Source organism: Staurois parvus, unplaced genomic scaffold, assembly GCF_062004578.1.
Source record: "Staurois parvus isolate SC_StPar_1 unplaced genomic scaffold, SC_StPar_1.0 ptg000159l, whole genome shotgun sequence".
NCBI classification, from domain to species: Eukaryota; Metazoa; Chordata; class Amphibia; order Anura; family Ranidae; genus Staurois; species Staurois parvus.
In genome coordinates, this window is record NW_028317955.1 from 4,291,679 (window position 1) to 4,317,687 (window position 26,009).

The 26,009-nt window shown below is 43.3% G+C and overlaps 1 protein-coding gene across 3 annotated transcripts in view; it reads right to left on the reverse strand.

The window, feature by feature from the left end:
- The window catches only part of SYT9 (synaptotagmin 9), a 224,392-nt gene that overhangs the window by 140,168 nt on the left and 58,215 nt on the right, over positions 1–26,009 (reverse strand). For all 3 annotated transcript variants that reach the window (XR_016312515.1, XM_089675871.1, XM_089675870.1), the window contains exon 2: positions 999–1,341. Coding sequence is in view for 2 of the 3 variants with exons in the window: in XM_089675871.1 (XP_089531997.1) it covers positions 999–1,341 (343 nt within the window). In the remaining variant the exon portion in view is untranslated. The remainder of the gene's footprint in view (positions 1–998; positions 1,342–26,009) is intronic.

Below are 26,009 nucleotides of genomic sequence, written 5' to 3' on the forward strand. Positions count from 1 at the left end.
CAGCCATATCTTGAGGAATGGCAGAGCTTAGGAAAGCTTTATTGTGGATCTGCTGAAAGTCTCACTAAGGTTGATAAGGTCCTCACTGTCTGTCCAAACAAATGCACCTGACATATTACGTTTATTGTTTCTTTTCCTCACCCATGTGGTTTTCCCCATCCCTCTCTTTTATGTTTTTTTTCTTTTCCATTGCCTTTCAGAAAATGTTTTTTCCTTTTCATGGTATATTTTTGTTCCATTGCCTTTCACAAATGCTTTGTTCAAAATGTAATGTGTAGGCTTTTTTTTCTCTTCATTTATAAGAGTCATGATTTAAAATTTTTTTTTTTTTACATTTAATTAGTATATATAATATTGAAAAACAAATATATAGTATTTTCATATTCATTCTGCTGGTAGCACACTACACTCATGTATTTACCTGTGTATCCATATCTGCCTTGCATAAAGAAACATGTTGTTTACAGAGCTCCATAGCTTAAGCAGACATTTACCCACAAGCAAATGAGTCAGGTAGAGTTGGCACAACCCAATGTCCCAATTAGGGAGACAGAGGCAGTGCTCCTCCTGCATTATTATGTATAGACAGCCCAAACTTTTTTCTTTTAGTTTTGGATAGAGCTATAATGGTCAGGTTTTGTGCCATCTTTATCCTGTTAAGAAAATTTTCATTTATTTTATGCCTTGAAGTTACAACCAGAAGTGAGAAACATACTCCCCAAAATGAAAAATATTCACTAAAAAATGTTTTGGCTATAGCAATGCATTATAGAAAACACTATGTGTGCTTGACCACCAGCAGAAGCTTGTACTCATGTAGGTGTATGGGCATATTTTTCAAAACGTAAAATGTTATGTTTTGAAAAATACACCCATACACGTGTACAAGTACACATCTGTGTCAGGGTTATATGTGCACAAGGAGCCTTAAAAGGTGGCAGGTTTCAATTTAGTTCTAATTTTCAATAAACACAGAAATAAATATTATAGACACTGACCGAGCAGAGGAAGTTGGCTCAGTGGTTTGCCGATGCATCCGGACATTGTGAACACAGTTTTCCTTGTTGCCACTCTTGGCTTCCAGTGGGATGTCGGGGGAGGTATGGCTGATCTTCATTGATGATTCCGGAAAAAGAGGGGGCTGCCCCAAGTAGTTATCGCTGTAGTCATGCTCATTTGTATCACTGTCTGTATAATTCAGGTGCTCGTGTTCTTTGCTCCCTTTCAGGCCACGTTCTCGCCAGGGGATCCAGCAAAGCTTCCATGAGACAAATAAGGAAACTCCAAAGAGGGCAAGTCCACAGGCTGTGACCAAAAGGGACAACAAACTCACCGAAACATCTGGAAAAAAAGAAGACAAAATACAAATAAAAGTTAAAACACATTTCCATTTGAATTAAGCCAAATTCAAAAGTCTAGGTCCAGATATATTAGAAACACCATAGAAATCTGCCAGACTTTCCAATTTATTATGTCAGCTAGTACTGTACTGTAGAGTGATATAATACGTGACAATTATTATTAGAAGCCTATGCTGTTGCAGAATACATGTGTACTATATATTCTTTGCCGCCAGGACTACATGTGGATATCAGCAAAAGACCTTCTTCCCTGCTAATGTGGTTCCACAAACCTACAAAAGGCTCATGTCAATGGGTGATTTTGTCCATGGCTGCGTTTTTCCATTCAAACACAATGCAGTCACTGAACTTCAATTTGTATCTCTCCTTCAAAGTCAATAGGATTTTGCTGACCTGTATTTGAAGTACGTTCCAAAAACAATGCCCAAAGAGTATAACTGTACTCATGTAGAAAAACATCCTGAGACCTGGGATAGTTGGTATGTTAGCAGTGAATCTGAGACTGTGCCAAATTTACTAAAAGCTTAGAGAGAGCAGTGTATAGTTATTATTGTGGCCACTGACAACAATGATAGTATTTATTACCACCACTGACACCAGTACTTGACCTCACACTTGAGGCCAGGAGCGGACTGACCATTTGGAAACTCGGGCACTGCCCGAGGGCCTGGGGTCAGTAGGGGGCCCCATGAGATGCCCCTGGTACCTTTTTCATAGGTTTTTTTGAGTTTGGGCAAGGACACAGGGGCCCCATGATCCCCTATTGCCCGGGGGCCCCATGAGTTGTCAGTCCGCCCCTGGTTGTCCCTGCCCACCGTTGTTCTTTAGTGAGACCAACAATAGAGTTTATATGTGGGGATATACTGTATATTCAACACCAGCAACAAAGTCAACTATCCTTGTATAGTTGTCCCTGTCCACTGGCTTTCTTTGGTGACACCAACAGTATAGTTTACATGTGGGAATTTATATTCAACACCAGCAGCACAGTCAATGGATCCATCCATGTACAGTTGTGTCTGGCCACCAGCTTACTTTAGTGACACCAACAGTACAGTTTATATGTGGGGCTTTGTGGGGCAACAAATCAATGGATCCATCCATGTATAGTTGTCCCTAGTCACTGGCTTTCTTTAGTGAGACTAAAAATACTATTTATATGTGGGGATTTATATTCAGCACCAGCAACAAAATTAATGGATCAATTGACTTTGTTGCTGATGCTGAATATAAATTCCCATCTATAAAATGCATTGTCGGTCTGTATCATAGGAAAGTCAGCACTACGACCACAACTCTCTTGTTGTCTCCGCCCTTTTTTTAAAAATGTATTTACAGTTTCTTTGACGAGGCCAGGTGACTTATGGATGATTGCTGATTGGTTATTGAAGGTTACCTCACATTTGTTCAATGCCATCATCTCAATCTGTAGTTATTCTAGGTATTTAATTTGATGTTTATGTAGAAGATATCAGTTTGATGTAATCTTCTCTCATCATAATACAAATCTATTGGTCAGCCGAATCAATGAAAATGCCTTGTGCGGCTGATATTTATTTCTAAGTTAGGCAGAGTCATTGTAAAAGTTCATCTATCTTGCCTCCAGACACTTATCTTCACATCTCTAAATTGAATACAAAACTTCAGGAAAGCAGGCATGTAAAAATCAGAGGGTTGCATTTTAAAACAAAAACTGCAATAAAGACTCAAAATATGCCTCAACTGAAAGCACATTATACGATGTTCAGGCATTACCAAAATTTACCCTCAAACCTCCATTTCCACATCTAGAGCATATCCCAGTCTTCTTCTCCCCCTCTATAGCATATCCCAGCCTTCCTTCCCCTCCCTCTAGAGCAGTGGTTCTCAACCTTCCTAATGCCGTGACCCTTTAATACAGTTTCTCATGTTGTGGTGACCCCCAACCATAAAATTATTTACCCAGTAATTATAATTCATGAGTGTCATTTTACCTCCAATACTGCTGCTTTCAACACAGTAGCTGCTTTTAACAGAGTAGCTGCTTTCAACACAGCAGCTGTTTTCTACACAGTAGCTGATCTTTACACATCGGAAATATGTGTTTTCTGATGGTCTTAGGGGACCCCTGTGAAAGGGTCGCTCGACCCCCAAAGGGGTCGCGACCCACAGGTTGAGAACCACTGCTCTAGAGCATATCACAGCCTTCTTCTCCTCCTCTAGAGCATTTCCCAGCCTTCCTCTCACCCTCTAGAGCAGGGGAGGGCAACTGTGGCCCTCCAGCTGTTGTAGTACTACAAGTCCCACGAGGCATTGCAAAACTGACAGTTACAAGCATGACTCCCAAAGGCAGAGGCATGATGGGACTTGTAGTTCACCAACAGCTGGAGGGCCACAGTTGAAAGCATATCCCAGCCTTTCTCTCCTCCTCTACGGCATATCCCAGCCTTTCTTTCCCCTGCTAGAGCATGTCCCAGCCTTCCTCTCCCCCTCTGAAGCATATCCCAGCCTTTCTCTCCTCCTCTAGAGCATATGCCAGCATTTTTCCCCCTCTAAAGCATGTCCCAGCTTTCCTCTCCCCTTCTAGAGCATGTCAAACTGGCGGCCCTCCAGCTGTTGCCAAACTACAAGTCCCATGAGGCATTTCAAGATTGACAGTTACAAGCATGACTCCCAAAGGCAGAGGCATGATGGGACTTGTAGTTTCGCAGCAGCTGGAGGGCTGCCAATTTGACACCCCTGCTCTATAGCATATCTCAGCCTTCCTCTCCTCTAGAGCATGTGCCAGCCCTCCTCTCCTCCTCTAGAGCATATCTCAACCTTTCTCTCCTACTCTAGAGCATGTCCTAGCCTTTCTTTCCTCCTTTGGAGCATGCATCAGCCTTCTTCTCCTCTAGAGAATGTCTCAGCCTTCCTTTCCTCCTCTAGAGCATGCCCTAGTCTTCCTTTCCTCCTCTAGAGCATATCCCAGCCTTCTTCTCCTCCTTAGATAATGTCCCAGCCTTCCTCTCCTCCTCTGGAGCATGTCTTAGCCTTCCTCTTCTGCTCTAGAGCATGTCCTAGACTTCCTTTCCTCATCTAGAGCATGTCCTAGCCTTCCTCTGCTCCTCTAGACCATTTCCTAGCCGTCCTCTGTTGCTCAGGAGCATGTCCTAGCCTTCCTTTCCTCCTTCAGAGCATGTCCTAGCCTTCCTCTCCTCCTGTAATGCATATTCAACCCTTCTTCTCCTTCTCAAGAGCAAGTCTCAGCCTTTTTCTCCTCCTCTAGAGCATGTATGTGTTAGCTTTCCTCTCCTCCTCTACAGCAGATCTCAGCCTTCCTCTCTTCCTCTACAGCATACCCCAGCCTTCCTTTCCTCCTCTAGAGCATGTCCTAGCTTTCCTTTCCTCCTCTAGAGCATGTCCTAGCCTTCCTTTCCTCCTCTAGAGCATGTCCTAGCCTTCCTTTTCTCCTCTAGAGCATGTCCTAGCCATCCTCGCACCCTCTAGATCAGGGGTAGGCAACCTTAAAGAAGGGAGGTCTACCTGAACAATATGGTATAAGTCAAAGATCACCGGACACAGTGTCGCCTCCTCACGCCTGATTTAAACCTCTAATTGCCGAAATACCATGTCGCTAACACATGCATTGCACAACAATCATAGGTTTAAATCAGGTGGTGAGGAGGCAAAATATTGCTTCCTCACCACCTGTCACACACACTCAGATCACTTTTCAGAGGAGCAGCAGCCAAAGGTGTACACATGCCACAGCAGAAATTAAAAATCCCGTTGCTTTTGGTGGGTGCAAGTTGTGACCCATTCAAGTAAATGGGGCTATTCTGAAAACACCCCGCAACTGCATGCTTCTGCAGGGTCCAAGGGGTTAAAGCAGGTAGTGAGAAAGCAACACAATGCAGCCTGCTTTAACCCCTTGTTTGCTGTACTGCACAAGGTTGCAGGGTACTTGCAGAGTGGCCTCATTCACTTGAATGGATCATGCTTGGTAGGTGCTACACCCACCAACCATGAGAGGATGTATAACTCCTGCTGCGGCTGTGCCATGTGTGCACTCCTGGTCACTGCAGCTAAAGCCTGTGCAGTTTGGGTGGGGGTGGTAAAAAAAATGTTTAACTATGAGGTATGACCTCCCCCCAAACTGCAAATGTAAATGAACCCTTACTGTTCTGAGCCCCCTACAATACAGCTTTTGCACTGATGTTCTTCGGTTACCTGCACTGCGGGTGCAGTGCAGTACGTCAGCAACTTTTCTGGGTTTAGAATTTTGGTGCACTTTCAGAAAGTGCACCAAACCTGCAGGGTATATTAGATGTCTATGGCTAAGCACAGCAATCACGTAATCCTTTTTCTCCTCCTCTAGAGTATGTCTCAGCCATCCTCTCCTCCTCTAGAGCATGTCTCAGCCATCCTCTCCTCCTCTAGAGCATGTCCAGCCTTCCTCTCCTTCTGTAGAGCATGTCCCAGCCTTCCTCTCCTCCTCTGGAGCATGTCCCAGCCTTCTTCTCCTCCTCTAGAACATGTCCCAGCCTTTCTCTCCTCCTCTAGAGGATGTCCCAGCCTTCCTGCCCTCCTCTAGAGCATGTCCCAGCCTTCTTCTCCTCTTCTAGAGCATGTCCCAGCCTTCCTGTCCTCCTCTAGAGCATGTCCCAGCCTTCCTTTCCTCCTCTAGAGCATGTCCCAGTCTTCCTCTCCTTCTCTAGAGCATGTCCTGGCCTTTTTCTTCTGCTCTAGCATATCTGAGCCTCATTCTCCCCCTCTAGAGCATGTCCCAGCATTGTTTAATTTATTTCAGCACTCGTTTGCACTAGCACTGCTCTCTTAGGAGTGGTCTGAGTGGTATAGTCTCCTCACCACCTGCTTTAATTATTTGAACCCAACCTCAGAGTTTATGCCCCCCCCCCCACAACTGCTAGTGTGAACAAGCCCTTATAAATTTCCTGTAGTGAGAAACATCACCAAGCTTGTAAATGTCTTGCATGGGCAGTTGCTGGGAGCTCAGTTGCTCAGTTTCTTTTGAAATAGGCCAGAACTACATTTGCAAGAGCCATTTTCCTACACACAGTATGTGGACAGGCTCTTGGAAAAACCAGAGTTGCTGAATTATTTTGTTGGGAAATAAACTTATATATGCACTAAGAAAACAACAGAGATGGGTGGGCAATATGGATGGAGTTCTGTAGACCAGCAGACAGGGTAGACAATGCTGGTTGGGATCTCAGTGCAGAAAAGGCCCTGTGTTGAAGTCTGGGGAACACAGGTGTTTCCATCTCCCATAACAACTGTAACGGAACTGCATTGCAGAGGTCCCCATCCTATACAGAGGTACAGAAGTTCAAGAGGGAAAGTAAAGTGCATGTTGGAGCACACACTATGTGCACAGCAAGGTTTTATGCTGCTACCAGGACAGCTAGTGGGAAATGTACAAGGTAGGCCTCTCATGTGAACCTTGCTTGGTGCCCAACGAGGAGAGAAACATAGAGGACGTGACTATCAGCAGCCTCACAAAATAACTGCATATTTTTTTAATTTTCATTTTGCCGTGAGATTAAGCTTATTACATTAACTAACCTTACATTGTCATAGTGGTAGAAAACTAAAAAAAAAAACATAGGGGGATGAATATCCCGAGTGTTATAAAATATCTGTGAAGGAACCTTAGCTGGAACAAATCTTACATGTAACTGAGTTTCGATGGAGTGGAAAAAAGAGCAAGGCTCGGAAGTCTCTGAAGTGGGACTCAAACTCCACGAAATCTAATTAATAATGTATCCTGCATTATTCCACACACATCATTGCTCTTTTGAATCAGCGAAACATGTTTCAGTTACAGTTAATTCACTGCACTTTCAAGCAGCCATTATTTCCGACTATGTACTTAACCGACACCGTTTAAATGAATCTTGCATATTGGTATTTTGTCATTATCAGTCTTCTACTCACCCACTCTGATAAAAAGGATGATAGAAAATTACATTTAATTGGATTTCCTCTCACCATCATTTATTTTATTAATGTGACATTTTTAACCATTTTTCCCACCTATGGCATACAGCTGGAAAGATGGCTTCACTGGTAGTCTCAAAAACATCATGTCTGCTTTGAATTAATAAATACAACAACCTGGTGACCTGAAAGTGGTTTGAAGTTTCTTTGTCACTTTGTGCCCTCTGCAGAACAAGAAGACGATGATGGAGGACAGTCGGCTTTATAGTGTATTTAATGATAACAGTCTGCATGGTTAAAAGTCTGTTTCTACAATAGAAGTTGCTTAAAAATGAACTTTTGGTGACTTTATAAGCCTACATAAACTGTAGCATCATGCTTTGCATTGGCAGGAGACTATAATGGCTTAGGCCTGGTTGGAGATGGGTTTTGCAGTGTGCTAATACCAATATGTAGGCCTTACTACCTCACCAAAGGGGTGAGTGAGGACACAGAGGCTACAATGTGAAGATGGTACACAAGGGAGTGACTATAGAATGTTCGGGTCCCAGTAGAAATTGGCAACAAGCAAGGCAGCACAAGAGAGGTCAGGACAATCAAAGTCGGCAAGGTGCAAGACAGCAAACAAGAGGTCAAGTTTAAGGAGGTAGTGGGGCAGGCAGCAGGCAAGAGAGTAGTCAGGCCATTTTAGATCAACAACAAAACAGATTAGCAGTAGTATTTATTGTCCTTTTGCAAAGGGAGCAGTGGAATTCATGGCAGGGATTCACAAAACATTATGAGTTTTTCCATAGAGCATGCACAGAAAAAGCAATTTGCTATCAGACTGTCTCTCTTTAATTGAACATCTATACAGTGCCTAGTACACTGCTAGAACACTATTTATTAAATACCCTCAATAAGTGCACATTAGTGATAAAAATGCTGCTTTGACTACACAGCCAGCAGCCCTAATGTATTAAGACCTCTAGAGCAGTGGTCTTCAAACTGTGGCCCGAGAGCCTGATGCTGTCCTTTGCTTGTCTTTATCCAGCCCTTAAGGCACTATTCCTCACACTGACACCAATGATTACTATTAAACAGGGTTTACATAGTGCCAACAGTTTGCACAGTGCTTTACAATATACAGACAGTATAGTTACATTGCAATAAAATACTAAATGGTTAAGAAGGCCCTGCTCATAAGAGCTTACAATCTCATAGGGTGGGGCAAGCGGTACAAAATGTTATAACTGTGGGGGATGAGTTGATGGAAGTGATAAAAATTTAGTTGGTGGCATGATAGGCTTCCCTGAAGAGATGAGTTTTCAGGGATCGCCTAAAAGCAGCAAGAGTAAGGGATAGCCGGACAGACTGAGGTAGAGAGTTCCAGAAGATGGAAGAGGCTCTGGTGAAGTCCTGGAGACGAGCATGGGAGAAGGAGACAAGGGGGCTTGAGAGCAATGATGGGGCACTCTTCCTCCCAGTGACATCAAAGATGGGGTACAATTCGTTCAACCAATACCAATGGGGCATTGGTGACTCCCACTGACACTGGGGCATTTTCTACTCCCACTGGCCACAGTTTGGCCCGCCTAAAGTCTAAGGGATAGTAAATTGGCCCTTTAATTAGAAAGAGTGGAATACCCTGCTCTAGAGCACATGCCTTCTGTAAAGTGTTTGGAGGCATATACAAAAGGCTGTGTACTAAGAGGAAGAGAAGAGAGGAGCTGCAATGTTTGTCAGTGTTATACAAAAGAAGACATACCCCGAGTCCCTTTAGATGTGTATGAATGATGTTGAAACCTTAATCGAATTCATCTTAAAAGAAAAATCTTTTCATGTTTTCTTCTGATCCTACATCTTACTCCTGGAATGTTTAACATTACACAATGCTATATACACTTCCAGAGAAATCATTTGTAAAGAGACTCTGCAAGCATTCGATTGCTAAGAACATCATCCATTATTGAATCTTTATTTTTCATTGGTCCTATAGGGTTTCCATAGCTGCATTTTGAGCCTTTGTTGCATGGAAACCATGATATCAGTTTCATAAATGTTTCTGTATGGTTAAGACCAGGAAGTTCTGCATTGATTAAGCAATCTTTAAAGAATATTCATATCACTGCCGACATCTCATCAGTGTTTCTACTTGGTTTGAGACATTTGTAGCTTACTGAAATGTATATTTGGCAGTGGTATTTCCTTACTGGGGCCATTTATAAAGCACACAGATACTTGGGGACTTTTTAGGACCTTTCAATGAATGGGGTAAAAAAGTGGCGGGAGGAGGAAGCATGGTCACATGACCCATCGTATAATGAACATCTTTTCCTATCAGAATGTTTTCTGCTTTATGTGGAGAACACCTCAGGCTCCACATCTCAGATTGGTACTTTATGAATGGCCCACTCAATGCAGGTACGGTGTGGAGCCAACACTGTGGTGCCTAGGGACTCTTCAAGACATTTCAATTAATGGGAAAAAAGTGGTGGGAGAAGGAAGCATGATCATGTGACCTGTCATGTGAAAAACATCTTTTCCTAACAGAGTGTTTTCTACTTTATGCAGGTGTAATGCTCTCCAGGTTAGTTTGGTAGTTTTTTTGTTATATAGAGGCTAAGTAGTAGCCTGGGGATGAGTTAGCCTGTTAGTGGGGATTGGAGGGAAGGGACACACCCCCTCTACACAGCACACAGGAACAGAGCTGAGGCTGTCAATCAGCTGGAGGTTCCTTCCCTGACACCGTTTTTCTTTTTGGTGTCAGGAAAACTTGTCAGAAGTGACTCATGCTAATAGAAGAGGAATGAGGCAACAGACAGAAATGATGCTTACTGCTCTGGATTGAGATAAATACACACATATTTTATGTCTGAGGTTTACAACCACTTTAATTTTTAAATTATTTATTTATTTAGTTTTACAGTGAGCTAACTGTCAGACTCTGCACCCTGAGTTAAAAATCCTAAGGCCTCAAAGCATCAGGGTCGCAGCATGTGCACAGCCCTATTTGGCTGTGTTGTTACAATTTGGGTGGGTGGGCAGAGGGCGGTAAAACTGCAGCTCAATCATCTGTTTTAATTGCCTTCCCCCTTCCCCAGTTGCCCATATGAACAATCCCAAGAACAGGCCATAGGCCATTCAAAAAAACCAAACAAAAATTTGTGGTTGTTTGTTTTTCACGTGTGTCAGCTGCGACATGCAATATTTATGCCACAATCGAAAGTGCCTGATCCAACATGCTGGATTTTTTTTTTTTTTCTTAGAAGAGTAAAACAAATGATGGCACAATGCACCATTTTCATTTTTCAATTTGATAGAACATTCAGTTTTTGATTTGTCTGTGGCAGGCCTTAGGCAAGGCATCTATAGTTCAGCAAGGTGCAACCAGGGGCGGACTGACCATTTGGAAACTCGGGCACTGCCAGAGGGCCCGGGGTCAGTAGGGGGCCCCATGAGATGCCCCTGGTACCTTTTTCATAGGCTTTTTTGAGTTTGGGCAAGGACACAGGGGCCCCATGATCCCCTATTGCCCGGGGGCCCCATGAGTTGTCAGTCCGCCTCTGGGTGCAACACAAGGTAGTGCATTAGAAACAAAATGGGTCATGTCTGATGTTTTGACAGTCAATTCTTTTCAATGTTTGCCTTAACACACCACACACTAACAATGGGCATTTATGTACCGCTACAAGGTCAATGGGCCCTAAATATCACAATGTTTACCTTCTCTCTCTTCTCCTTTCCATTATGTGTAATACTGTAATGGTTAACAGAACAGGAAATCTGAAGCAAGAGCCTTACAAATTTCATTTTGTTTCCTTTTAATGAGGATTAGAATGTCTTTAATGGGAACAAACAAGATGGCAGGTCAGCATCAAGACACTGTCAACTGATGATAGATTCATGGATCTGTTTCCACGGCAACGGGAGATGTGTAAATCAAGCCTGTCACCAATTACCTGGACTGTCTATGTCTGAGCTGAAATATTTGTGGTGGGATGACTCCCTTGTAGAATCATATTGAAGGAGACTGATATACAAATACATCAAAATGAAAATGGACGTTTGTCTCGATGTTCCATTAAATTGTTTGAAATAAAGAGATGTCAGGCAAAATGACCTCCAGGTGCTGTAGTCTGATGTTGTAGATTGATTTGTCCTACATTACATTGATTAATACAGGGCAGTGAAGATGATCGGGATTCAGTCCAAATCACAACAATTCAATTGATGGGTTTTGAAGTTTTGAAGTTCAGGACTACTTTAAAGCTGAACGGACAGCTAAATACACCATTGAAAAAAAAAAAAAAATATATATATATATATGTTTGGCCACTGCTTTACCTGCCAAAGTATTTGTAGCACTGTCCACCTAATCCTGAATCGGGATGAGCTTTGGATCAATCTGAACTCAGAAGAAAGTTGTCAGTGTCGGGCCAATCAACTACAGGAGGGGGATTCCCCATCTGTAGCTGCATGCAGGGGTGTATTTACCACAAGGCAAACAAGGCATTTGCCTAGGGCAGCATTTTTCAGGGGGGCAGCACCTCCCCCCCGGAAGAAGGGATGGAAGAAGGGACACATGCGCCATGGGAACCAGATGGGATTCAAGAGAGGATGCGGGCTGCTTGATGGTGTATGCAGAGCCTGACACTCATTCCTGGGGATGTCTGGAGCTGTGAAGATGAGTGTCTGTCTTTCTCTCTATCCCCAGGGGGGAGGGGGGGTATTAGAAGGCTCTCCTGGGTGGGGGGCAGGGGTGTTGTTGGTCAATGTCAGGCTCTCTCCATGGGAGGGGGAAGGGGGGGATGGTGGTAGTCGGTGTCTGTGGGGGCAGACGATTTTTGTGTTGCCTAGGGCAGCACAAAACCTAAATACACCACTGGCTGCAATGTACTCAAAATGGCAGGGATGCTCATGACATCATGGACCTAGCATGGCCATATGGCCATCGTGGGTCAATGACATTGACCTAAGAAGTCCATGTGGGCATCTTAGGTCAACAATGCCACAAGCATCCCAGCCACTTTGGGTATGTAATAAACCAAACTAAAAATGACTAGCAGAGGACTCAACCAGGATTAGTGGGTTTTTGTGTTATAAGTGCATATATTAAATCATGAGGCTGGTGGTAAAAAGCACATGAACGGCTCCTATATTCAAACAAAAACATGTTTAAAAACAACAATACACCACACTCTACAGGTCTCATATTGTGCTTCCTCCAAGGGTTACCAAAAATTGCCAGCTGTATAAACATATATAGAGGCATCACATTTTTCCCATAAGGACCATAAATGCTTAGCATATAAAATTCCAGTATTGAAGCGAGTCCTCCTCAAAAGGATATTCCTTATGTTATAAATGTAATGAGTTGAACGATGGTTTAGATATAGAGATAATGACGTGTAGTCCAGAGGAGGATATCCTATGAACGCTGTAGTTTGCACTGACCTCCCTCTTACACTGAATTATTAGCTAAGTAAATCTTGTTGGGGGCAACCATTGAAAATTCCCAAACAGAGCACCAGACTGGAAGTAGTACAGAGGAGGAAACAGATTGTATAGAACAATATGTGTATAAATAGTATCTTCACCTCCCTCTTGCGCCCAACAGATCTAAGGCACTATCCAGAGGAGGATTTACATGAAGAGTAGTGACTTCCCTCATACATTTGTGTGCATAAAGTCTGGCCCAAGTATCAACTGAGTGGCATATCCATATAGAGTAAAAGGAGCAGTCCCTTATTGCATGATGGTGAAGAGGTTCTTCATGGGTAGAAAAGTTCAAAGCATCAGAACAAGGTCAAAATAAGATTGATGGTACTTATCATGCTGGAGGCATCAAGGTAAATGTCCCTGAGAGACTGAGGAATGTGGAGAAGGCCCTTCCTGACCAGTTTTGCCAGTACAGCTGGCTTCTCCAGAGGTAGGCTTGGATTTGTTCCACTTTGGGTATGTGCAGCTGATTGGCCCCAGCACTGACAACTTTCTTACAGGTTTGGCTGAAAATGGGCTCACTCAAAACACAAGCTGAGCCTTAGCTCATCCTTAGTCCTGAAATTTACAAAGCCCGGCCAGACAGTGCAGTCAGCCTGGTGACCAGAATTTCCTCTACTGAAGTTAAAGTGATTCTAAAACTTTTTTTTTTAAAATAATAAACATATCATACTTACCTGCTCTGTGCAATGGTTTTGCACAGAGCAGCCCAATCCTCTTCTTCTGGGGTCCTCTCGACGGCATTCCTGGCTCCTCCTCTTTGGAGCGTGCCCCCAAATGAAGCAGCTACCCATGGGGGCACTCATGCGGACTCAATCATGAACCGCCCTGCCTGTGTCCACAGACAGCACACCGTGGCCCCATGCTCTGCTCCCTCTTTACAGGATTTGTTTGACAGCAGCATGAGCCAATGACTCCCATTGCTGCCTGTTTGTCCTGTGAATAGAGAGAGCCACTGCTCTTGGGCACAGCACTGGATAGAGATTAGGCTCAGGTAAGCATAAGGGGGGACTGGGGGGTTCCTAATCAGAGAAGGTTTTTACTTTAATGCAGAGAATAAGTTAAGGTAAAAAACCTTAAGCTTTTAGAACCACCTCCCGCACCCCATATAAGATAATGACGGGTGGGCGGCGGTTCTTTCGGTCCGGGAGGACGTCATATGACATCCTCCCACTCTAACTGCGCATGCACGCCCTCGGTGGTGCTTGGCGTGGCGATTGGTGGTGCGCTGTGTCCCTGGGACACAGTGGATCACTGATCACTGTAAAGAGCAACTGATGTCAGCTCTGTCATGTGATCAGCTGCATCTATGATCAGCTGTGTCGTGAGGAGAGGAGAGCTGGTAATTGGCATTCCTCAGAGGGGACATATAAAGTGATCATCAGGGCACTGATGATCAATGCCCTGATGATCAGTTTAGCCCCATCAGTGCCACCTGTCAGTGCCCATGAATGCCATCTGTAAGTGTCCATCAATGCCACCTACCAGTGCCCATCAGTGCACATCAATGCCACATATCAATCATTTCACCCATCAGAGCTGCTTTTCAGTGCCAGTCAGTGTTGCCTATCAGTGCCGCCAATCAGTGCCTCTATCAGTGGCAGTCAGTGCCGCCTATCAGTGCCAGTCAGTGCCGCCTAACAGTTCCAATCAGTGCCACCTATCAGTGCCACCTCCCAGTGCCCATCAGTGCCATATATGAGTGCTGCCTTTCAGTGCCCATCAGTGCTCGGTAGGCAAGTGGTTAAAGAGGAACTTTAGCCCTCTCTAGGGACAGGGCCTCACTTTCCATCCTCTGGTGCTATTTTTTTTTATTCTGGCACGTGCAGATGTGCCGAAGAGCTCTGTTCAGCCTCTGAGTCCTGGCACATCTGCACATGCATCGGGGTATATTTAGTGTTGGAATTTTTTTTAACTGGTGTGTAAATGTCATTCTTATCTAGGTGAGAAGGACATAAGTACTGCATTGCAGCACAAAAACACAATGATAGGAAAAAGAATAATTACAAATGTGAGAGAGGGAGGTGGGAGAAGGCAAGGGAAAACAAGTTTTCATTTAGGGTAAAGGTTTGCTTTAAGCAACATAGTCTGGTCACCTCCCTGCCCCAAGCTTGTGATTGGACATTGAAGAATCAGCAACAGATAGATGAGGTGATTTCTCTGCTCTCTCCTCATATCAGTGTGTTCCATGCAGGGCCAGATCTAGGGGGCGCTGGGGTGAGCTGTGCCCTCCCCCCTCCAGATTTTAGTTGTGCCCTCCTAGGTCTCTGAAAGTGATTCACTGATCCATGAGCCAGTCTGATGGGGGAAAACTGATGTAAGGAAGCACTCTGATGCAGATGATTAATGCAAGGGCCACTCTGGGACAATCCCTGTAAGGGGGCACTGTGATGGGGACACCTGATGTAAGGAAGCATGGTGATGGGGACCATGATGTAAGGAAGCACTGTGATGGGGACACCTGATGTAAGGAAGTACTGTGATGGGGACCCTGATGTGAGGAAGCACTCTGATAGGGACACCTGGTGTAAGGAAGCACTGTGATGGGGACACCTGATGTAAGGAAGCACTGTGATAGGGACACCTCATGTAAGGAAGCACTGTGATGGGGACATCTGATGTAAGAAGCAATCTGATAGGGACACCTGCTGTAAGGAAGCACTGTGATGGGCACCCTGATGTAAAGAAGCACTGTGATGGGGACACCTGATGTAAGAAAGCACTCTGATAGGGACACCTGATGTAAGGAAGCACTGTGATAGGGATACCTGATGTAAGGAAGCACTGTGACAGGACCCTGATGTAAGGGAGCACTATGATGGGGACACCTGATGTAAGGAAGCACTGTGATGGGGACACCTGATGTAAGGCAGCACTCTGATAGGGACACCTTATGTAAGGGAGCACTGTGATGGGGACACCTGATGTAAGGAAGCACTGTGATGGGGACACTTGATCTAAGGAAGCACTCTGATAGGGACACCTGATGTAAGGGAGCACTGTGACAGGACCCTGATGTATGGGAGCACTGTGATGGGGACACCTGATGTAAGGAAGCACTCTGATAGGGACACCTGATGTAAGGGAGCACTCTGATAGGGGCACCTGATGTAAGGAAGCACTGTGACAGGACCCTGATGTAAGGGAGCACTGTGATGGGGACCCTGATGTAAGGGAGCACTGTGATGGGGACACCTGATGTAAGGAAGCACTCTGATAGGGACACCTGATGTAAGGAAGCACTGTGACAGGACCCTGATGTAAGGGAGCAATGTGATGGGGGCACCTGATGTAAGGAAGCACTGTGATGGGGACACCTGATGTAAGGAAGCACTGTGATGGGGACACCTGATGTAAGGAAGTACTCTGATAGGGACACCTGATGTGAGGGAGCACTCTGATAGGGACACCTGATGTGAGGGAGCACTCTGATAGGGACACCTGATGTAAGGGAGCACTGTGATGGGGACCATGATGTAAGGAAGCACTGTGATGGGGACCATGATGTAAGGAAGCCCTGTGATTGGGGACACCTGATGTAAGGGAGCACTGTGATGGGAACAGTTGATGTAAGGGAGCACTCTGATGGGAACACCTGATGTAATGGGGAACTCTCATGGGAACATTTGATGTAAGGCAGAATTCTGATTAGGACACCTGATGTAAAGGAGTACTCTGATGGGCACCCTAATATAAGGGGGCACTCTGATAGGGACCCTGATGTACAGGGGGACTCTTATAAGTACTTACAGTATGATGTAAGGGGACTCTAATGAAGTAATGAAGACTCCTGATGTAAAGGTGGACTCTGATAGGGATAACTGATATAAGGGTGCACAGGCTCTGTTTAATCACCTTAATCTAATGACAGATTAATATGTGCTAGTGTTTTCCAGGTTGTGACACTGTGTGACAGACTGTCAGTGACTCACACACAGTGTTGACATTATGCCCTTTGACGTTTTTTACTTCCCCCCAGATCAGATTAGGCCTTGGTACACATCTGCAGAGGGTGAGAAGTGGAGAAGGTCTAGAGGAGATGAACTTCTGTCTTTTCCTAAATTCTGAGCAGGCCCTACATGCCACCTGCCCTGATGCAAAGCCATGTTTTGTTGCCATGGTGCTTGGCAAGCTGGCTGCATAGCAAAGAATGACGCCATACATCCTGGCCCTGGAGCATCATTGGTTGTTTTGGTGCTGACAACCGACCCATCTGCACCATGGAAACTCATGATACCAATCTAGGGCAAACTGGGTCTGGTTCTTGCGACACCCTGGAGGAACCAAGACAGCAAGCCAGGGTGCCATAGTACCCTGGCTGAAAAAAGCTGGTTTGAACTAATCTTCATGCCTAAAATGTGCAAGTTAAAGCAGTTTTAAACCCTTACATATATCAGTGAAGTGACTGATACCCAGAGATGAAACAAATCCACCTACATAAGTTGGACCCATTTATCTACAGCATTCTCTTCTATATAGCCTTCTAAAACAGACAGACTAAAAGCTATTTCTCAGCTCCAGAAGGCAGGGGGCGGGGATCTGATGTCACATACTGCAAAGGATAGAGAGGAGAGCTTATTGTAACCTGAGACCTGAGTGGAGGGACTGGATACTACACCCCCTCCTACACAGTCTAATAAGAAAATATGCACAAAGGAGGCTGTCAATCACCTGCTGTTTACTAGGTGGTGGAGAGTGGTGGTGGTGGTGGAGGGGTAGGCATCTTCTGGGATTGCTTGGTGTTGAGTTCGACTGTCAGAAGTGACTCATGCAGATAGAAAAAGAGAATCACACCGGGCGCTTTGGATTAAGACAAGTACATACAGTAGAAATGCTTTTTTTCATTTTTAATTTCAGAGTTTTTCAACAACTTTATTGTACATGAAAAAAAAAATGCAGCTCTGGCAGCAAAGGGGTTAATCACAGCACAGTCTGTGAACTCATGCTGAAGACAAGGCCCTGCGCAGTGCAGACCTCATTGTCTTCCCTACTTATTTAAGCACCTACACAGGGGCGGACTGACGACTCATGGGGCCCTCAGGCAATAGGGGATCATGAGGCCCTTGTGTCCTTGCCCACACTCAAACCACACCCAAAAAAGCCTATAAAAAGGTAACAGGGGCATTTCATGGGGCCCCCTACTGCTCGAATGCTCGAATGGTCAGTCCGCCCCTGCACCTACATGATCACCAGTGCAAAGAGGTGCCCAGCACTTATGCCAACTTCTAAAACAAAACAGACCTTCTCAGAAAGCCATCAACCCATACCATGATTGTCATGCAGTAAGCAAGACCTTGAAATCTGTTTCAGCGTAAACAAATTTGACAGCCATGAAAAGGTGAGATTGGCCCATTTCATTTTAACACCTGAAATACTTCTTTTGTGCTGCAATAACTCTATTTTTTCATGTACCACAACATATGAATAGTTTCAAAGTAAACATAATCTGATGATAGATCAGTGTCTAGACTTTCTTTTATTAAAAAGTACAGGAAAAAAAAAAAGCTTTCAAAGGGTTTATTGTATACAGTAATACAGAAAGAGGGAAAAAAGTAATTCAAGATGATAAAAGCTTGTGCCCAAACACTGACAAAGGAGAGCTCACTTTTTATGTCCACACAGATACAATTTAAGAAAGGAAAGGTTACTGAGGTTCGAACAACTTCTGAAGAGTAGGATTTTTTTCCTTCGATAAGATTCTATCCAATATGTTAAAAAAGAATAAGGCAATTAAGTAACTTAAGCAGATTAAAGACTAGAGCATTGCGGTGTTGGATGTCCTAATTCTATTCAAGGTGTGAAAGATGACTAAAATTATTTAAAATTCACTCACTAGAACTAGATCTTGCCTTTTGCTGATAAGAAAGAAGATTACTTTATGGTCCACAGTTCTTTAAGGCTGATTTGATCAACGCAAGTGATTTTCACTGGGCATTTTAGCTATGGGGCCTGGGTTAAAGTTTCACATAAACACCAACTCCATGGAGTTTGTTTTTTTCCCCTGTGCTTTTGTGGGTATTCTCCTTTTCTAGTAGATTCATACATTTGAAATACTTAAAGGTGAACTGATTTCTGTTCATTTTTTTATGCTTAAATGGTTTTATTACAAATAGTACAATATTTAAGAACACAATACAATAGGGGACTTGGTATTTCGTTTGCACATAGGAGTCTAGCCAAATTTTAGGTAGCTGGCTAATTTTCTAATCTCAGCATTAAAAGTGCTTACTCCTCTCTTATGTAAAAACATAACACTTAGCTATCTCTTAAAATGAGTTTATATACTTTAACCTCCCCCCCAACATTTTATGAGGATAGTTGACCTTAACACCTAGGACAGCTTAGCATTTAACAATTCCCTAAGCGAACCCTTAATATTTCACCTCCTTAAAGTTTGATGCTTAAAAGCAAGCCTTTGACGCTTAACCTCCCCCAACCCTAACACCTAACTTAACCTGTAACATAGCCTTTCTCAACCTTTTTATCCCAGAGGAACCCTAGAAATCATTTTCAGGTCTCACAGAACTCCTACTAAAAATGAATATATCTACAATTCACAGTACATTAGCAGGAGCTGTTATTTGTAGAAAGATTTAAATAACAGAATAAGGAATGGGGTATACTTAAAGTATTTGACACCCAGGACAGATCATTTTTAACACATGCTTGCTCTATACTGCAAAACTATTTTCAGTAATATTCATGCAATGAATAGTAATGTCTAGAAAGGAAACATATACAGTTAAAATAATGCGTAGGGTAAAACAATATATTATTTATTAATAAAAACTCACATTGCCATGTATCATGCTTGACGCTAAGGAGGTAGTCACATAGACAAGTAAGGCCACGGGTCAAATCGGACTCAGTACGGAGAACTTCACTCAGAGTGTGGCTCTGCTTAACATGTTTTGACAGGTGTCATCATCAGAGGCAAAAAAATGCCCCCTTACACTTGATGGTCAATAAAGTGTCACCTTACATTGGTGTTCAATATAAGCAGGAGATAAATCCACCACTGCTTAGTGCTCAAGAAACCCCTAGCAACTTCTGGAGAAACTTTTGGGCTCCACAGAACGCCATAAGAAACCACATCCAAGAATGTCAATTGTTACACCTTCTTTTTCTGTCACTGAGGCTATAAACTTAAAACTCTTTTGCAACAGGGACTAATGTGTATGGTTTTCATACCCAACCTAAAATGGGATGAAGGGGTCATGGTGGACAAACTGCTGCCTTTAGTGTCTCTGCCACATGTTTCAATAAAGCTGTGTGTGTGAAGAAGATTTGAGGTATATGGCCTAACATCATTATATTAACTGTCATTAGAAGGTGACACAGTCTGGAGCAGGATGAAAAGTATAAGTTATAGCACCACTCCAAGCTGTGGGTGGAAGGAAAAAGATCACCCCACCAGCAAGTGAGAAGAAAGGAGCAGGAGTCAGAGCGATTTCAGTGCCAGCCAATACAAGTGAAGGAATGGATGTTGCTCAACTGACCTCAGGAGTCCAATGTTAAGGAATGTTAATAAATGGCCTCACCAATCGTTCAGGCCACGTGCTATGATGAGTTTTGCCCCACCCACCGGGGCTTGGTCACAGAGGTCTGGAGCAGGATCAGCATGACTGGGACCTATGGTTGTAGTTTTGGGCTGTGATGAAATGGACAAGTGGAAGAACAGCTTCCAAAATGTTCCATTCATGACTGAATCATGGGCTTTGGGCCCTTACTGATGCTTGCCCACCTCTGCACATTTCTATTGGTAAATGAGGCTACCCATGATAATAGCAATGTCCTATGGTGTACCATATAGTTACATAATCTGGCTGAAAAAAGACAAACGTTCATCCAGTTCAACCATTAAAAAAAAAAATAAAAGTTATAATCCTATACCCACAGTTGATCTAGAGGAAGGCAAAAAACCCCAGCAAAGCATGAACCAATTTGCTCCTGCAGGGAAATAAATTCCTTCCTGATCCCCAGAGAGGCAATCGGATATCCCCTGGATCAACTTTACCTATAAATGTTAGTATCCAGTTATATTCTGTGTATCCAAGAAAGAATCCAAGCCTTTTTTAAAGCAATCCACTGAGCTGACCAGAACCAACTCCTGAGGGAGTCTATTCCACATTTTCACAGCTCTTACTGTGAAGAAACCTTTCCGTGTTTGGAGATTACAATTCTTTTCCTCCAGATGTAAAGAGTGCCCCCTTATCCTCTGTGATGACCTCAGGGTGAATAGCTCTACACCGAGTTCACTATATGAACCACTGATGTATTTATACATGGTGATCATATCTCCAATCTCCACTTCTCAAGACAGAATAAATTCAGTTCCTTTAATCTTTCCTCATATCTGAGCTCCTCCATGCCTCTTATCAGTTTGGTTGCCCTTTTCTGTACTTTCTCCAGTTCCCCAATGTTCTTTTTGTGAATTGGTGCCCAAAATTGAACTGCATATTCCAGATGAGGTATTACTAATGATTTGTACAGGGGTAAAATGATATCTCTCTCTGGAGTCTATACCATAGTTGCCATTATTTAACGAGAGAGGACAGAGGCCATTTGTTTCTTTCCCCTTACAGCTTCCCAAACCTTCTTGTCATGGCTGAATGTCAGGCCTTTTCAGTACTTACGGAAGCGAACCCATCTTTTCTTGCATATTTCTATTTGCCATTGAGGCTGTCCCTCATAATAGTAGTGCTCTACAAGCATATTCCATGGTTGCCATTATTTAATGAGGGAGGTCTAGGGCCATTTATCTCCTTCCCCCTGTGCAGCCTTACTTTGGCAACACTAATATTTTTTTCCACACAGGTTTTACATAGGTAAATTACTTTATGAATTTATAAAATACATCTCAATACATTCTGATCAAAATTTGATACAGCACATTGTAACCAATTCCCTTACCACAGTTGTACTCTATGAAATTTCTCCTATTGGCCAGTGCATATTGCTCACTTCTCTATGACACTGTGGCTTAGCTTGCTTTCCATCCAGCAGGTGGTCCGGCTTCAGCTGTGCAAAGTCAGGCACATTCACTTCTATCAATTGATCCTCTATGAATTATCATAGGACAGACATACCTATCTATGTAAGATGCTAGGTCCTGGCTTATTGCCCAGAATTATGCCTCAACAATAGTGCGCAAAATGCATCATTCCATGAACAGAGGTTTCAGGATGTTACCATAACAACTACAGCCAGGATGAGCCCTATCCAAGGTAATCGAAAATAAAATTAAATAAAACATAGATAAAATAAACATCCAGTGGGGGTGAACAAGCTCTGACTGTACAAAATATTAAGCTTTCCATTTGCTTGCATCTTTTACATTTATTGAACTGCAGTCATTAAAAGAGAACTATTGTTTCACTTTATTATTCAATTGCCAATTAACGCCTTCCGTATTTGTATACAAAAATGTTTGCTAAAATATCATCAGAAGAATTTAAAGTGTCTGCTGCTTAACCACTTGAGCTCCAGAGGATTTACCCCCCTTAATGACCAGGCCTCTTTTTGCTACTCAGTGCTGCACTAATTCAACTGATAATTGCGCGGTCATGCAATGCTGCACCCAAACGAAATTTACGTCCTTTTTTTCACACAAATAGAGCTTTCTTTCGGTGTAATTTGATCACCTGTGTGCTTTTTATTTTTCACGCTATAAACAAAAAAAGGCCAAAAATTTTGAAGAAAAACAATATTTTTTATTTTCAGCTATAAAAAATATATAGTAAACTCAAAGTTGGTTATAAATTTAGGCCAAAATGTATTCTGCTGCATGTTTTTGGTAAAAAAAATCCCAATAAGTGTATATTGATTGCTTTGTGTGGAAGTTATAGCGTCTACAAACTATGGTATAAATACTGCAATTTACGCCATTTTTCTGCTATACAGCGCTGCGCTAGTTTAACGGACAATTGCGCGGTCATGCAATATGGTACATAAATGAAATTTACATCCTTTTTTTCCACACAAATTGAGCTTTCTTTCGGTGGTATTTGATCGCCTGTGCGGTTTTTATTTTTTCCGCTATAAAAAAAAAAGTCTGACAATTTTGAGGAAAAAAAAACAATATTTTGGACTTTTTGCTATAAAACATGTCCAGTAAAAAAAAAATGCAAAAATCAAATTTAGTCATAAATTTCTGCCAAAATGCATTCTGCGACATGTCTTTGCTAAAAAAAACCCAATACGTGTAAATTAATTGGTTTACGTGAAAGTTATAGCGTTTACAAATGGCGGGAAAGATACTGGGATTTTTAGGTTTTTTTTTATACTAATAATGGCGGCGATCAGCGAATTATGGCGGCGATCAGTGACTTATGGTGGCGATCAGCGACTTATGGCGGGACTGCGGGACTGCGGCGGACATTCTGACATTGGGTGGTACTGACTTGGGGTCACTGACATCCCCAAAAACACTATTACAGTGATCAGTGCAAAAAAAAAACTGACACTGTACTAATGGCAATGGGGAGGAAGGGGTTAACTTTATTTAGCAGGGCAGGGTTATAGGAGTGAGGGGAGTGTTTTACTAGGGGGAGGGGGTGTGTACTGGGCGGGACAAGCCTGATCGAGAAAGAGAAACTGTTCTTTCTCGATCAGCTCATCCTCGAGCTGACAGGGAAGTGACAGACAGCACAGCTACTTCAGCTGTGCTCTCTGTCACTGTTTGCCGCCGATTGCCGGGAAATAGCCGCTAAGGAGCGGCTGTGACCCGGCGACTGACATCTGCGGCAGTGATCCGCGGGACAAATAGGGCGGCGGCGCACCTCGCACGCGCCCCCTATTTGTTTACAAAACACACGTTTTAAAACGTGGTTTTGCCTGCGAGTGCCGCCCTGCCGCCGTATATGTACAGTGGCTGGGCGGCATGCGGTTAAGGCAACCAGTGAGATCAAAAACAGAACACATTAGAGAGGTATGGCAATGTGTCACCCTCATTCGTAGGTGTACACACTTAGCCAGCAACTTGTTGTGTGGGTGGCTACGTGCCACCACTGGAAGTCTTGTTACCTCAGCTCATGGCCTACATTGACTATGCCGTAATCAAAACACCAGTTGTTGACAGTTTGTGAGGTCACTAAGAACCTTTGCAGTAGCAGAGAAAGCCTACAGAAAATTCATACAACGTGCTGAAATGGTTTGTATAAAATTAAAAACCAAATTTGACCCTCCCAACATGCATCCTTTAAGCATAAACTCCAAATTCACAAAAGAAAATCTGATCTAAACAGACTCATGGGATACAAACTACCTGCTGAATGGTTTCACTGTTTTATTATGTGCAACTACTACCCACTACCTAAACCTAAAATTACCAGCATCATCTCAAGATTCTAAGACTGTAAAAATAAGGGCCAATATATTTGATGATTCTGATGTTGTCTTCTATTCAGGGTCACAGCATCCTCACCCAACTCCACTGGAACATGGTATAGAGGACACACAGCACAGATTTGTTTGTCAACAGGCTCCATTTCTATCCGAAAGGTTCCTGAGTCTAGCTGTAAATGATTACATAAACCTCGAAGGTACGTTGAGCTGACCTTTCACACAGTCGAGCTCCAGCTTTCAGACAATAATAATGTTTGCTGCTAAAGTAGCATTATTAGTTCTTTGTTTTGTTTGTGACCTACGGTTGCTTTTAATATTAAAGTAGAAATGTGGCCAGGCTAAGGAAATTCAATTATTCACATGATTTTCAATCAGCAAACAAGGTTTAAGACAACCTTCACTGACCTCTGTAGCTGCAGGCACTGTGGAATAATCCAATAAAAGAACTCTAAGGTCACGGCATACACTTTCATTTTATAACATCAGCACTGTAATAGCAATACAAACAATAGTTATTTTTGACAATCCAACAGTAACTTACCTCAGAAATCTCCTTTCATGTTTTGAGTACTAGCCATCTCTTTCCAATACTTCCTGGATTCCCTGCAGCTTTGCCGTTTACTTTCAATTTCTAAGGACTACATATCCCATGGTACCTTGCTGACTTGAAGCAGTGATTTCTGTACTGAATATGAGACACCTGAAACTCCTTCTCTTGGCACCTCTGTAGTTCAGAAGGCAGGCTCTGAGAATTCTGTGGCACAACAGTACCTACTCATGGGGCATAGTGAATATGCGTCACAGAATTCAGGAAAATAAATGCATGTAGAATTTCAAAAAGTAAGTTTACAAACTTTAAAACTGTTCAGAAAAAAGAATTAGTCTAGATACACGTTATCATAAAAAGTACATATAGTTTAATTTTCATGTCAGCATTTTGGTTTCCCCTGCTTCCCCCTTCCAGCAGTGATTGAGCAGCTTGTGAGTCTTCTGATCACTAATGCAAACACAGAGCATGTTCACAGTAAAAGGCTGAGAGCAAAGTGATGAGAACTGACATGAGCGTGTTCATTGCATCTCTTGGGACTTTTGAGAAGGAATTGTAAAGTACATGCAGCTACAAAGGTCAGTGAGGGCCTGCTTAAAGCTCATTACGGTTTGTTAAGAATATGTAAATATTTGAATGTTCATATCCTAAAAACAATTGTACAACCACTTTGTATCCAGACCAATGCATTGTTTGCAAAAAAATGTATTTAACCACTTGCCAACCGTGCTATAGCTGAATGACGGCTACAGCGTGGTTGTCCAGTTCTGGGAGGGTGTCATATGACATCATCCAAAACACGCCCTCCCATGTGCCCCCAGTGATGTGCACCTGGCACTCTCTGTGATCGCTGACACAACAGACACAGCTGTTCACATGATGAGGTAAAAACCAATCACAGCGACCTTTTACCACATGATCAGCTGTGTCCAATGGCACAGCAGATCACAATGGAAATACAGTTGCCGGTTATCAGCTGCACTTCCCTCACGCTGTGACAGTGTGAGGAAAGTACTGCCGATAACTGGCAAATGACACAGTGGACATCTGCACTGATCATCAGGGCACTGTTAATCAGGACACTGATCAACAGTGCCCTGATAATCAGTGACCAGGAGTTCCCCCAGCAATGCCACTAGTGCCCAGCAGTGCCCCCAGCAGTGCCACTTACAAGTGCCCAGCAGTGCCTCCCACCAATGCCCAAAAGTGCCCAGCAGTGCAACCCATCATTGCTGCCCAGCAGTGCCGCCCATCAGTTGTGCCCATCATTGCCACCGATCAGTGTCCAGCAGTGCCGTCAGTCAATGCCACCAGTAAGTGCTGTCAGTCAGTGCCGCCAGTCAGAGACACTC